Below are 15140 nucleotides of genomic sequence, written 5' to 3'. Positions count from 1 at the left end.
TCGTGAGAGATAAATACTAAATCACCTATGGTTGAATAATGTGGTGGTACCAAAGCAAAAGAATATATGGAGAAATCACTGCACCTCTCCTTTAGAGAGTTATTCCTCTCAACCCCCAAAATCAGGACACAGAGAGAGGAGACAGGGAAGAAGGAAGGAAGGAGCTGCTGGTAGGGTGGGCCAGGGGGGAGAAGAAAAAGGATGTTTCTGCAGATCCTTTTAGAAGCTATTCAACAGTCATTTTTAACGCCTGTCTACTCTGCTTGCCCCACAACGGAAACTGAAAAAGTCAAATATTCACTTTGTCAGACTCCTTTGCAGCCAGAAGGTGCCCTGTGAATTATGTCTAGACAATGAGACATGAGGCAATTCTGCTAAGAAATTTCTGGATGGATTTTTTTTCCTCCTTGACAAAAGAAGAGAGATGCTTGAGAAGAAAGGCTCTAATTCATACCTACTTCTCATGAAGACATGATGCTTACAACTGCAGCAGTCACCTTGTAGCCCGGAGAGGGAAGTCTAGATGTGAGCCCAGTGCCCTGATGTCAGGAAGCCAGTGAACCAACCCTAGAACTGCTGCCTCCTGACTGCTGATAATGTGAGATAATGACTTTATTGCTTACGCCACTGTTAAGTAAACTTGCTATTATCTGTAGGCAAAAGTATTTAAACTGATACAGGTATGGTTAACCACTCTTTTGCTTTCCAAGATGTGGCTCTTCAGAAGTCACATACCTCTACATTACAGGCAGAATTCATCCTGAAGCTTTCTCAACCTCCTTTCTCTCAGTGCCCATGTAGCCCACACAGAGAGAAAATGATTAGAAATAAAAAAAGCTAATTATGTAGTACAGGCAATAAAAGCAAAAAAGAAAGGAGAAATTAAAATAGGACAGAATTATTAAAGTCATGTCCATTTAATAAAATTTTAATCCTAATAAACAAAATAGCTGATATCTGCATAAAAAGACAGCTTATAGAAAAAGTGGGAGATGCCACATTTATCTTACGAGTACCTATATTTACTGAACCTTAACACAAAATAAAGGCCTTTAAGGATAGTGCTGCTCCGCCAGACAAAAGGTGAGCACTTTTACATGAGCTGGGGCACTCAGAGACACCTCATCCTAACCATATTCCAGAGAAGGAAAACAGCATCAGGTCACTTTACTCGACTATGAACAAATTATAGAGTACAAAACTGAAGAGAGCGAGGCAGGGATTAGGGAACTGTCTTAACCCAGTATTAGCAAGGACACATTTACCGATCCCCAAACTGTCTCAGTCTCTGCCAAATCAATGTCCCTACCCAGCTGCTAAACTCAAACTAACCAAGCTTTTCCATATTTAAGGTGCACTGTTCTTAAACCCAGGTGAGGGCTAGAACTCGTCTTCAGTTCTACGCTTGGCCTTTATTCTGTACCCTGGAAGAACTAGCATTTGTGCACTCCCTGAGGAGCATCTTCCCCTACTCACCCCTATTTATGCCCTCACAGTCTGCCTATAATTTTGTCTCAGGTTCTCATTTAGATTCTAGTCCTCTGATAAAACTGGTACCCATTCAGAATGCTAACACACTGGGTTATAGCCCTGATGGTTTAAAATTTAACAGAATCTCCCCAGAGGCCAAATCCTATCCCTCTACCCCAGCTTTGAGTTTTAAGAGTGTGAATCTAAGCCAGGATGACTGGGCTAAAATTCTAACTCCTTCACTTATTAACTGTGTGATCTTAGACAGGTTACTTAACCTCTCTGTGATTTAGTTTTCTCAGCTGAAAATGAACACGATGATAACAGTACAGTCAGCCTTCCATATCCATGGGTTCCGCATCTACAGAATTCAACCAACTGTGGATTGAAACTGTTTGGAAAATAAATTCCAGAAAGTTCTAAAAGGCAAAACTTGAATTTGCTGTGCACCAGGCAACTATATACATAGCATATGCATCGTGTTAGGTATAAGTAATCTAGAGATGACTTAAAGTACACAGGAGGATATGAGTAGGTTACATACAAATACCATGCCATTTTATGTAAGGAACTTGAGCATCCATGAATTTTGGTATCCACAAGGGTCCTGGAACCAATCCCCTATGGATACCAAGAAATGACTGTATTACTTTACAGGAGTATTATGAGGAATAAAGTAATTAATAAAAGTAAAGTATTATATTTGAAATAGTGCTTCACTCATAGTAAATGCTCATCATTTTTTTTTTAAGTAGAACTCTTTCATTTTCACTGTCCAAACGTCAGTCAATGTACTGGGAGAGCCAGAGAAAGCCCTTGCCATAGTACTTATTAACCATCATGTGTAGTTTTACATCTGATCAGAAACTCCTGCTGCGTGTGCTCCAATTTTCCAATAAGACCCTTTGATAATAGATGTCAGCTCATATCTGACTGGAGTTTGCCTTTTGAATACCAGCGTCAGCAGCTAGCTACCTCCTTTGGGGTGAATGCTTCTCTTGCGTTAGTTCTCCTAGCCTTGGTCCCACGATTTCAGGTTTCCCCACTGTTCCACTGCTAGGGTCCCAGTGAATCTCATGGCTGAAAAATCACAGGCCTTAACAACTTCTGCTTTTGGTCATGTTATTGTTCTGCTCAAAATTCTCATTTCCAAAATGGACTTTCCATATGAGGTCCTTTTGAACTGACTCCTGCTTTTCTTTTCCACCTCATATCACACTTCTGTACTTTATATGAATCAGGTTATCACCTAGAATATTCATCCATCTCCAATGAGTGCCCTGCCATGCCTTAACCCACCTTGTTCCTAATACTTGGAATGCTCCTCTCCACATTTTTGTCTACCTAAATCCTACCCCACAAAGCTCAATTCAAAAGTTACTATCTTCACAAAGCTCTTCCTGATTTCCTAACAGGAAATAATTTTTACCTTCCGGCTGGAATAGCTCTTTTAACACTTATCATAGTCTCTTTTTTTCTTATCTCTAAGAAATCACTTATAAATCGTATATATTCATATATATAAAATTTGTTATTCTTTGTTGTTGCTATTATTGTCGGCTTGTTATATATTCATAGTGCATAACAGTTACAGTCTCAAGGTAAAAGTTTCACCAAAGGAGAGGCATTCAGAACAAGACCTTAGATCCACCTGTACTAGATAGGGTACCACAAAAGAGCTCAGAACGTAGGTCTTTAAATAAGATAGAAATCTTTTTCTCTTGTCATAGTACAGAGAAAGGCAGGCAGTATAGAGCATGTTATCCAGAGACCCATATGGGTCAGGATGCTCTGCCATCCTTAAAGAGTTAGCTACCAACTTTAGTATCAAGGTGATTGTTATTCCTTAGCCAGTAGGAAGAGCGAAAAAAAAAAAAAAAATAGGGGGGCAAGCAGTTCCCTTTTAAATAAATTGCACACATTATCTGACTCACATTCTACTGGCTTGAATTTTCTCCCATGGGAGATAGGGACTCTAGCTGTGTGTCTGGGTGATGTTTGCTGTACTAAAACTAAGAGGAGTTATATTATTAAAAGAAAGAAGAGGACAATGGATATGATTACATTCTGTTACATGTACATACTGTTATATTACCCACACTCCTTATCACTCTCCCCTTGCCAGGGACCTATTCATGTATTAATATTACACATGTGTGTCTATACACACACACACACACACACACACACACACACACATACAGAGGCAGACAATGCTAAATGCCTACCAATATCCAGTTTCTCCTTCTTCGTTACTCACAGAATCTTGATTTCATTTGGAGCTGCAGTGTGCCCATCTAGGAGGTTACATTTCCCAGCCTTCTAGAGATGGCCTATGGAGGAGAGGAAGTTGTTGGGTAGAATTTCCAGGGAAGTTCTTTAAAGGATGCTGTCTCACATGGGAAAAGTTCTTCCATCTTCATATTTCTTTCCATTTGAACTACAATGGCTGGAGCAGCAGCAGCCATTATGTAACCATAGTGAAAGGCCAATAAAACTGCAGAGACCTTGGCCCTCACACCCTTGAACCATATGAACCAATGTCAGCTACTACCTTACAGATTTTCTGGAAAATAAGAGAAAAATAAATCCTATGTGATTATGCTACAACAGTTGCATTTCCATGTATTTAGATGTCTGTATTTATAAAACTTTCCCAAAATATGATCACTCATATATCAAGCAATCTCAAATTATTAAGCATGTTCAAAACTTTGCCCTGAAACTTGGTCCTTCCTTAGTTTTTCCCATCATGTAAGCTGTACCATCACCTACCCAGTGGCTTGGAACAGAAATCTGATAATAGTCCTTGACAATCCTTCTCCTTTATCTCTACTCCTCTACATAATCTTAAATGTTTCAATCTACTCTATTTCTACTACAGCTGCTCTAACTTTAGTCCTTATCCTTGTGGTCTCAACTTACGAGAGTTTGTCCTATGGGACTCCTCTCTGTGTTTGCCTAAGTGCAAGTTTTATCATCTGTAACCCACTCCTTGCAGGGCTTTGAAACCAAAGCTCAAGTTTGCCATGGTATACAAATACCCTTAGTAGCTTCAGCATTTCCATCATCTTTGTGGGCTCCTACCTTCTCCTCTATATTGACCTGATAAATACTATGTATCTTTCCAGTACTTCAATGCTTTTAAGAAATGAAATTTAATTACATTCAGTATTTTTAGTTGAATGGGGTGAGGGGCAGGCAGGATACCTAGCCAGACAGATTTGGTGATTTAGCTTTTTTTTTTTTTTTTTTCAAGTTCTGAGCTTACATTTGGTAGATTTTAATCAGTAGAAATTCCAAGGGCCAGAACTTGGGAAGTATTCCCCCACAAAGATTTGAATTTGCTTCGGCATGGGACTGACGGAAGACTGCCTTGTCTCATTCAAGGTCATGGCTTAGTATGAGCTTTTCAGGTCCAGCTCCCCCAACATGTAGGAGGGCCCAACGTTAGCCTCTAGATCCCAATGGGACCAGCATTTGCCTCAAGACAACACCATCTGCTATCTTATGGCTCACAGTTCCCTGCTCTAGTTTCAACTCCTCTTCCTCTCTCTTCCCCTTCTCTCCTTTTAATTTTTTGGTTTTGACTTTTCTTGATCCATGGAGATTTCCCTTATTTTTGTAGAGTTAGAAATGCTTAAAAAAATACATTTTCTAATTTAGGCAGGGTCTAGCTGAACTATAGCAGGAGAGTTCCTCAGAAAAATCATACACGGCTGGAAATGGAAGTAAAGTACATGCTCTTTTGAAAAAAGAAACCACACTTTATTCCTCTACATCCTCCAAACTTCTAGCATTAAAAGATGAAAGCAAACAGATTTGTTTAATAAAATACATATTATATGAGATAGAAAATACTGTTAAATCTTTACTGAAAAGACAGCAATTGTGTGCACTGCTGCAATGATGAGATTAATTCACTGCTATTTACTTGACTAAGAAATTAGTCATACCTTTCTGTAGCTACAATACATGGTGTAATGCTGATCCTAACTAGCTAATACTATCTTAGGAGTTTTTAACAGCATATACTGAATATCCAAAAGATCTCAAAATATAAGATACACTTATTTTTAAACAGTATGTTACATTTTCAAATAATATGCTCAAAGTATTTTCCTTCAACATCCCGATACCTTTCCAGGTGAAGTACCTCTAAATTTAAAGCAGTGAAACCAATTGTTAATTCTAAAAGACATTGAAGATGACTATGTAAGAATCTAGCCTCCTTCCTTAAAATTCCTATTGGTGACATAAATTGAGAAACAACTTACAGTACGAAAGGTATCATATCCCCTTAACAAATTTCTATTTGATACAGAAATGGCAGGACCAGATTGAAAGATGCTGCTACAAGATGATCTACAGCCCTCCTTTGGTTAAAAAAACAAAAGGAGATGGAGGGCTCTAGGGAGGATCACCTTAATTTCCGGGTAAAACATTAAGGCTGGGGTAAACATGAAGGTAGGCCCAAGGCTTTCAAGGGTTACACCACTTATATTTGACTCTGCAGATCTGCAGTATTTGGAGGCACTACGATATTAGCAGACTCCCTGACATTGGGCTGGGAAGAGGTAGGGAGAGACCAAGCACAAGCCTCTGCCCAGACAAGGGTTGCTTCTAGAAGGAGCTCCTATTAAGGCCACTCAATAAGCTCTATGAAACCACCTGATCTGACTTTCTAGGATCCCAACTCTTTCTCTATTCATGCTACACTCCTAGGCCTCAGATATGATCATATAAACATACAGGAAAAGAAAATTACCATTCATTCTTCAGACGGGGCCTGAATGACTCAGTTACAGCACTAACATCAATTTCTGACAGAATACCTAGCAGGTTGATACATTAGGCTGAAAAAACACATACAGATGATAAAGTCCAGAGGCAGAAAAAAAGCGCTGCTTCTGTCTTGTGTTCACTTTTAACAGAAAAAAAAAAATTTCCTAGGAAACTCTCTAGTAGATATGCTCCTCATTGATAAGAACTGTGTCTCATATCCTTTCCTAAATAAATGGAATTACCATAACTAATTTAGATTGAGAGTCACATATTTCTGAGGCTATAGCAGGGCTCAATCTTCCTAATAACTGATGCTTGAACAAAATCATAGTTCAGTTAGCAAGGAAGAAGAGAGATGTGGTCTGGATAGGTAACCAGTAGTGTTTCCTCAGCATGTTTCTACCTTTATGGGAAAAACAACCAAAAGAAGTTCTCTCTCCAACTTCAGGGGGAAGAAATAATATCAATATTTCAAATTAATTATGATAATGATAATCAATATTAAGACAAAACACTGAAACAAGTCAAGCTTGGGAAAACATATATGTTCTATAAAGCACTGCAATAAATAATACTGTTTCTGGTATTTCGTGTTCTCCTAGGAACTACTGGCTTATAATGTATAAATATTTAAAGCAGTTTTTAAAACATATGGTAGAACTTTGGTATTCATAATTGCTCAGAGAGTTTTGAGGTATTTTTGAAAATTAACATTCATGACAGACCACCTCTATGGTCTACCACAACATACTTGGTAAACATATTCATGTAAAACACATATTGTTTACATAGTACACATCATCATAAAAAGTTGCAGTGTACATACCAGACTTTTCTACTGTACTATGTTGGACTATTAATAACTCAAATGTACATCCCAAAGGGCAACACTGCCCCAATCCAAACTTAAAAACAGCTGTGCAAACAAACTGAGGGTTAGAGGCAGGTGTGTAAGATATGAAGGGAGAGACACATGACATACTTGATTATTCAGAAATATACCTCCATGGAACCTAGTCCTAGACATATGACAGGAAATACTCTAACCTTGTCCATGCGAACACCTTGCCCTATAAGTTAGTTATTTTAATAGAATGATCAAACTGTACAGTGGTGGATTTCTATTTTAGTAAGGAATACTAGGACTATATAGCATATGCTGTATATACAAAATAAGACCACATCCATATTCTATCTTTGCGAACAGTCACTGCTAAATAGACAAGAACAAACTGCTTGCTGTTGTCTGCCTTCACACACACACAGACATCACTGCTCATCAGTAAAGTTAAGCTATCAAAATTCTAATGGTGCTCATAATAATTATCTTGGACATTCTTTTCTTGTTCTACATTTTTCCCCTTTATTTTGTCTAGTTTCTAACCCTTAACTTTATTGTGCATTTATGCCCTCTATGTTTGGTTTCCCCGGGTTTTCACTCTGAGCTCTATGCTTCAAGGGCTTTTGGGCGGGGGGGCGGTTAATTACTTTGCACTCTAGACTCTGATATACCCTTCTGGACCCTTCGGGGTTCAGCCTTTGGTTTGGATATGCAAACGAGCACATGAGTAGAGTCCACCTAAGTCTCTGCATGGGAGAGGTTAAAATAACTACAAATAACCTTGAATATATTTCTACAGAACATCTTCTAAAATTCTGTCTTCTTAGGAACCATAACAAACACTTGTTTTCAACGATGCTGTTCATCAGAATTACCTATAGTGCTTCTTAAAAATACTTATATTCAAATCCCATCCTTAGAGATTATACATTAGAAGGTCAGAAGTGGGTCCCAGGCATCTAGACACCAAAACTGTCATATACAATCCAACTGGCCAGCCAGAGTTGAGAAACACTGTTATAAACATTGCAGGAGATGGTTCATATCTTCTCTCCTTTTACTATAGCCAAGATAAGGCAAGGAAAATGGAAATAGGGGTGTGGGAAAGAGAGAAGGGAGTGACTTTTGCCATCTGGTTTTTGAGATGAGAAAATGTGGCAGTCCGAAGCTAGGCAAAACTGCAACATGAACCAAGGTTACTTTTGTTATTCCTATCACTTATTTTTCTCCTATCTCTTGGCTTTCCAACTCTTTCTTTCCACAGTATTTGAAGGTACTCACATTGCATACATCTTCACCTAATTCATCATATCACTCAGTCCTGTTTCTTCCTGCTTATTCTTTGCTTTTCTGACAAGCAAGGCTCCCACCCTCTGTTCTTTTCAGGTATTTATAAGGAAATCAAATAACATTAAGGTATTACTATTAGCTTTAACCACTTAAGCTTAGTATTGTTTACCTGATCATCTCAATGATTCTCAATGGTTAAGATATTTTTGACAGGAAGGCCTTTCCATGAATTAACTCTGCCTGTAAGAAGGGAAGATGAGAGTTTGCAGCTGCCACTCACTGTCATTAACAAACCTTTCCAACACTTTTTCTTGCCTGAGTTCTGGGCCCAAAGTCATCCTATCGATGCAGTGAACAAAGGCAACTGTCACTCGATTATCTATTCAACACACATTGTACAAACATTGATCAACATGAACCATGTTTGAGGCAATGTGCTTAGTTCTGAAGATACAAAAGTGAATAAAAACTAGTGTCTACACTCTACTCATAAATCTATCAAATCTTTCCATGGCAGAAACGAAGTGGGAGAGGCTGAAGATGTGGATGCACTAATCTTTCTTCTTCCTTCAGATTGCGCAAAGGCCTCTCTACCGAACATGCCTTGTTCAGAGATATTTCTCATTTCAGTCTGAATACCTGGTCAGTAAATACTTCTAAACAATTTAATGCAATAGTGTGTTAGAAAAGGTAACTAAAGTGGTCTCATAACCCAAAGGTCTCTCTCTAATCTTTTGATTTAGCTCCAAAAATATATATCTTCCCTTACGTTTGTTTGCACTTTATTAAAACACATTATAAATAAGTATAATTAAGAATATTAAACAACAATTTGACTAGGGAAAATAAAAGAAAAAAAAGGTACCTAAAGACTGACATAAAATGGACAGGCACAGGAGCAACTGGTCACTCTCTTCATTTTTTTCCTACCCTAGCAAGTAGCTTCTGTCAACCCCCTTACAGAACACAACTGAAGAACCAGACATCAGATGAAAAATGTACCAGAGACATTTCCTGGTTGTCATAAAATAACGATAGCCACTTAAATCTGAATTTCTTTACATACTCAACAAAAACCAGACAGAGGATAGATAAAATTACTCATAAGCCACATGTACACTACGTATTTTGATTTAAGTGTAAGTGAAGAAATAAACATCTCAAACCAGCAGAACCAGCTCTGGGGATCACTCCAGAAGGAGAGTCAGATGTAGAAAAATGTGTGTGACAGAGAACAGAGAGCGCTGCCAAAAGAGAGGATCCCACTCATGGTGTAAAGTATAGAGATTAAGTCTGAGACCTGATGATACTGAGCAATGGCTGCAAGGGTCCAGCCTGACCAGAGATGGCAGTCTTAAGATGTGTCACCTAAAGAGGAGAGGGAGGCCCTTTGGAAGGGGAAGGCATTTGGGGGGACATGATGATAAAGTGAAAGAAGGAAGCGGGCAACTGAAATTAAAGATCTTACACTGTGAGACAGTATCTCTGAATTGAAAGACACACCAAGTGGTTACACCTACCCTGAACTAAGCCAATTATTAAAAAAAACCCATTTCATTGTACCTATAGAACAGGAAGCTCTTGAACTAAGAACAAAAACTTCCCTACCTAAAATTTTATGCTTGCTGATCCAGGAAAACAGTTTGCATTTAATATTTTAAAAGCTGTAAAACTGTGATTGTATTAAAAGTTTTTTTTTTTTTTTCATTTCTTTTAGGAAAGATGCACAAAAAGGGCTATAAAGTAATGTAAATATTTGGGTATATACTTTAGAATAAATAATTTTTTAGGTTCACTTTCCCCCCCAATTTTTTTCTTGAAAATTTTTTTACTCAGAGAAAAGTTGGAAATAATGGCATGACAAACATATATTCTTCATTTAAATTAAACTTTGTTTAATTGTTTAAATTGTTTAATTGTTTAATTGTTAACTTTTTGCCAATTTGCTTTCTTTCTCTCACTCTGTGTATCTCTATATATTGACAATTTTACTTCTGTGTACTTTTCCTAAAAGATACTTTTTAGAACCCTGACATAAAAAATTCAAATTCAATTGACTCTTTTCCCCAAAAACCTTTGCCAGTTTTAAGGATGACCTGTTTCACCCAGGCAATTTTCAGTAGAATCATACCATCATAATTTCTACCTGTTGGAAATGACTAAATGACAAATAATCAAATTTTTACAGTCATCTGGGTTTTAAAATTGAGAAAAAGAGCAAGCAATACCATCTATATTCACACAACTTCCTGACCTAAAAATTCTTACCAAGGGACACTGGATGTTGATAAACACTTCACTAAACTAACAGAAAAAAGAACTGCTAATATTAATAGATAACCATCTAAATAACCATCTAACCTGAACCAGTGGTTTTGAAACCATGTGTCTAATAAGAGAAATAACATATAAAATGGATCAAAGAGAGAAGTTTCAGGAGCTGCTCTGGAGGAAGGGTTGTAGGTGTTTTCAGTCCTGTCAACGTACTCTGTACTTTGCCCCTCAGGCACCTTCTCAGCCCAGGGAGCACAGTTTGAATACTATTATTTTAATACAATTGCACAGTTTTCCAGCTTTTAAAAATCATAGTATTTTGACCCTTCAAACTACTGTAAGAAACTTTTTGAGGGGACAAATATCAATATTTGTTACAAAATTGAGAAGGCTTTGGAAATGAAAATAAACCTTGCCCATTCTATATTTATGACAAAAAAACTTAGCTTTACTACCTTAGTAAATGTATATCTTACAAATATTTTTAAACAGAAGTTCTCTAAAAATACACCACACAAATATTTCACATATTTGCAGTTTTCGGCATTCATTAAGACCATACTATGACTAAAAAATCTATAATAAAATACAACGCAAGTGATAGTTCATCAAATTTCATTTGATGTAACATTTCTAAAATTGCAAGAACATCAGATATTATCTCAAATGTTAATTCAAAGTGACAATAATGTCAACAACAAAAAAAGGAGCGATACAAAGCAGCCATTATGCTCAAATAAATAAAATTATGGGATATGAAGAACTTGTACCTTTATGTGGGTTTTCAAACTCTTCAGATAAGAGGTGGTAGCAACAACCCACACTGCAAACTCCCTTGATTTCAGACTTGGAAGTAAATATTCGCAGAGTATTTGGAGCAAGATCACCACAAGTATGCAGACCTACCATCAAACAATCCTCAAAAAATGAAAAAAAAAAATGAGAAGGAAAAATAAATTTTGGAAATTAAAAGGAGGGTTAAAAAACATTTAAATGTTTATTAGAAGATGTAGAGCTTTTTAAAATGATGAAATTTTACCTAGAAAGTATTGTATGTCTTTTATTTTCATAACAAATAACTATTGCCTTTAAAGGCAAAATGACTGATCTTTTACCAAAACTGACATAACTTTCAGTTGATTTTCTAGTGTTTTTGGTTACTCATTTGAATTTTCTCTGGTTTCTTTTACAACTAATATTTGCTTAATGACTACTCAAATTAACGTTGGATCAATACAATGTAGCCTGCACTACTAGGACAAACTTATGATTTGAGACACATTAATACCTTACTAGTCAATTTTTAAAATTCACTTCTTCACCCATACCCATCGAAACTTATAAAACATTGTCATAAAAAATAAAATTAAGTGTTGCTAAGTCGGCATTTCTACTCCAACACCAAAAGTTTACTTAGTTCGTTCACTGCATCAAATATGACAAGATTAAATTCAATATAAAATTTTTGTTCTAAATTTTATAACATGAATTTTATGTAAAAATTTTATTTTTGGATAGAATTTGGATAATGTTCTCCTAATTATCCAAAGCGTAATTTAGATGTATACACATACAGAATGGGTGCATAGGCATGCACTCACAGAATCTTGATCAATATACCGTTTGTTTGTTTTAACTCTTCAGTTCCTTAGTTTCCTCTTCTGTATAATGAGGCTAATAATAATATCTCACCTCAATGGGTTATTGCAAGACTTTAATAAGTTAATACTGGTAAATGACTTAGTACAATCTCTGGCATCCAATAAAATTCAGTAAATGTCTTCTATTCTTACATCATCATCATCATGTTATAAATTCAAAATAATGGACATTAAGATGTGAATCAAGTATATTTGTATAACTATCTTCAGAACAAATACAATTTTTTCACTTAAGTTATTTTACCAAAAATGTGATTTTAGCCCATATGATGTAGACATAGACAGGACTGAAGTGTTACCTTTCTAAAGAAAATAATTGTACCTGTAAGTTGCTTCAACCTGATAGAACATTCTGTTGCTTCAACCAACATTCTCTTCAAAGCCCAATTTCTGGAGTGTTGTGCAACTATTTTGCTTTTCTCAATGATTACATAGTTTGGGTAGGTTTTATTTAGACATTATAATGTTATAAATAAAAAGGAATTCAGAGAGAAAGGGCTTATTGTTAATTAAGGGTAGATAACAGAGATATAAATCTCTCTTTTAGGCTAGTTCTCCCTAAAGATAACACCAAGATATTTAATCTCATTTTTCAGTGTATTCATTACACAAGGTTAGTTAAAAATACCAGCAGGTGGCAAACAAAAATACATAATCAGCATATTATCCTAACAGTAAAATATTTAAGTATTGTATGTGTGTGCTGTAGGGCGGGGAGGGGAGGAGATGGGAGGCATTGGTTAACTCTGGTTATTAAATTGCTACTTAACTAAGGACCCAAGATACAATCTTCCAGCATATCTTTTATAAGTCAAATTCTTATAAAAGTCTGCATACAGTTTTGATCATATATTTTCCAGAAGACTTTTAAAAACATAAATATATGATAATAAGTCCTAAAAATGTATACATTTTTAAGTCAGGTTAAAGTAATTGGGGTTATTTAACCCTAACAGAAGGTTAAGCTATAACTTAATTACTGATTTTATATATTGGAAAAACAATTAATGAGGATTAACCGGTTTCCCATAATTAGTGAAATCCTGAAATATCTGGGAAAAAGAAAAATTCCCCATTCTAAAATGACAAAGTAACAAAACACTGGTTAGCTACCAAACAAGGATTTAAATTTATAAAGAATTCTGGTATCTTTTGTTTATTCATTCTTTAGGGAAGAATTTTCAAAAAATTTAACAAGAGTAGAATATTATAACATCAAAGGCTACCCCATTTTTTTAAAACAATGAGTCAGGCCAAATGATTTCTAAAAACTCCTCTACAATACTGTTTTCACATACAATGTTGCCTTTAAGATATATTATCTCTGCATAACTTGACATACTTGTAGTTTAGAAAAAGTTCAAATTTTTTAAGAATACTCAGAAGTTGGTCTTGCTCAAGAAAATTGCAAATTTGGTTACCAAGGCTAACATTAAACATAATATTGCCCTAGGTACATCTTTACTTCAAATTTAAATAAAATGTAAGAGCTTTCTTGGATTGGAATTTTAACAACTCATAAATTGCATAACGAGAACTTAGCTGACTAGATTTAGTATTGGTACTTCTGTCTAATTTAGGCTTACAAATGAGTGGAGGGTACTCCCTTCTGGAAAATCATAATTGTCAGATTGTCAGATTTTGATAGCTGTGGAAATCATGAAAGCCTGAATATAATTTTATTTTCTTGGTCCTTTATATTAATGTAATCAAATAAGATACGCAGGTTAAGTAAGCTATCATTAAAACTTAATTCTATGTCTTAAAGCCTTTATATATAAATGAAATTAAGGAATTAAAAAAATAAAATTACCTCCAGATCTTTAATAATATCATGTAGTTCTGAATCAGCAGTGATAAAAGATGTTAAAGGTGAATATATATTGGATTCATTTGACTTTGACGTCATTTTTCTTCTCTCTTTATTTGTTTCAGACATTTTTCTCTTGGGTATATGGGATGAAGAAGTAGGTTCTATGGCATTAATAGGCAAAAGGTCCCTAAGAGAAAAGGCATTTTCAAAACACAAATTTTCTTCTCGATGTGAATAAACATGTAGGTTTTCCATTTGTTTTCTGATGTTAGAAATTACAGAGGCTGAAAAATCTGGCAGAAAGTCCGAGGTTGACATCTTTTCTTGATTTGCAGTACTGCTGTTACATACTCCCTCAATATCAGCTTTAAATTTAATTTCATCTTGCACTTTCCTTTCTTTTGCCATTTGTAATGCCAGTCCATTGACATCTAATTTTGACTGCCTACGATAGACTTTCCAATGTTTCTTCAGTTTCCTGTTTCTCTCCTCAGCTCCATGAGTATTGGTATTTGAGGAATCAATTCCATAAACTTTTAAGCCATACTTTAAGGACAAAAAGGAGCTTAGGTAGCCTTTTCCAGAACCCAGGTCAATTATCTAAAGAAAACCAGAATGAATTAAAAGGATTTTAGTCAGATGGTAACTGAAAGCATTCGCGATATTTTTTTAAAAAGTAAAGGAATGTATAATTTATACAACCTGTTATGCTTTTTTTAATTTTAATTTTTGATTACTATTAAAAACCAACAACTCTCATCATTTTTATTCAACATTTTAAGAGAAGTTCTAAGCAGTGTAATAATAAGTCAAGGAAAAGATGTAAAAGACATAAATATTGAAAGTAAAATTGTCTTTCTTCATAGATAACATGATTGTATCTGTAGAGAATTCTAAGGAATGCATACAAAAGTTAAAAGAACTAGTAAGTCAAGTTAGCAATGTGTCAAGATACAAGCTCATTAGAAATGAATAAAGAACCATCAGAACATATGCATTACAGTAG

The 15140-nt window shown here is 35.6% G+C and overlaps 1 protein-coding gene across 12 annotated transcripts in view; it reads right to left on the bottom strand.

Moving 5' to 3' along the window:
* Positions 1–15140, bottom strand: part of METTL25 (methyltransferase like 25) — a gene marked incomplete at its 5' end in the record, with an annotated part of 303322 nt that overhangs the window by 260921 nt on the left and 27261 nt on the right. For all 12 annotated transcript variants that reach the window (XR_014233388.1, XM_082350758.1, XM_082350755.1 and 9 more), the window contains 2 exons: positions 11431–11578; positions 14135–14734. Coding sequence is in view for 11 of the 12 variants with exons in the window: in XM_082350758.1 (XP_082206884.1) it covers positions 11431–11578; positions 14135–14734 (748 nt within the window). The remainder of the gene's footprint in view (positions 1–11430; positions 11579–14134; positions 14735–15140) is intronic.

The sequence above is a fragment of the Balaenoptera borealis genome (assembly GCF_965194805.1).
Source record: "Balaenoptera borealis genome assembly, chromosome: 13".
In the NCBI taxonomy this organism is placed as follows: domain Eukaryota; kingdom Metazoa; phylum Chordata; class Mammalia; order Artiodactyla; family Balaenopteridae; genus Balaenoptera; species Balaenoptera borealis.
Note: the sequence above shows the minus strand (reverse complement) of the source record. Positions and strands in the feature narration are given on the sequence as shown.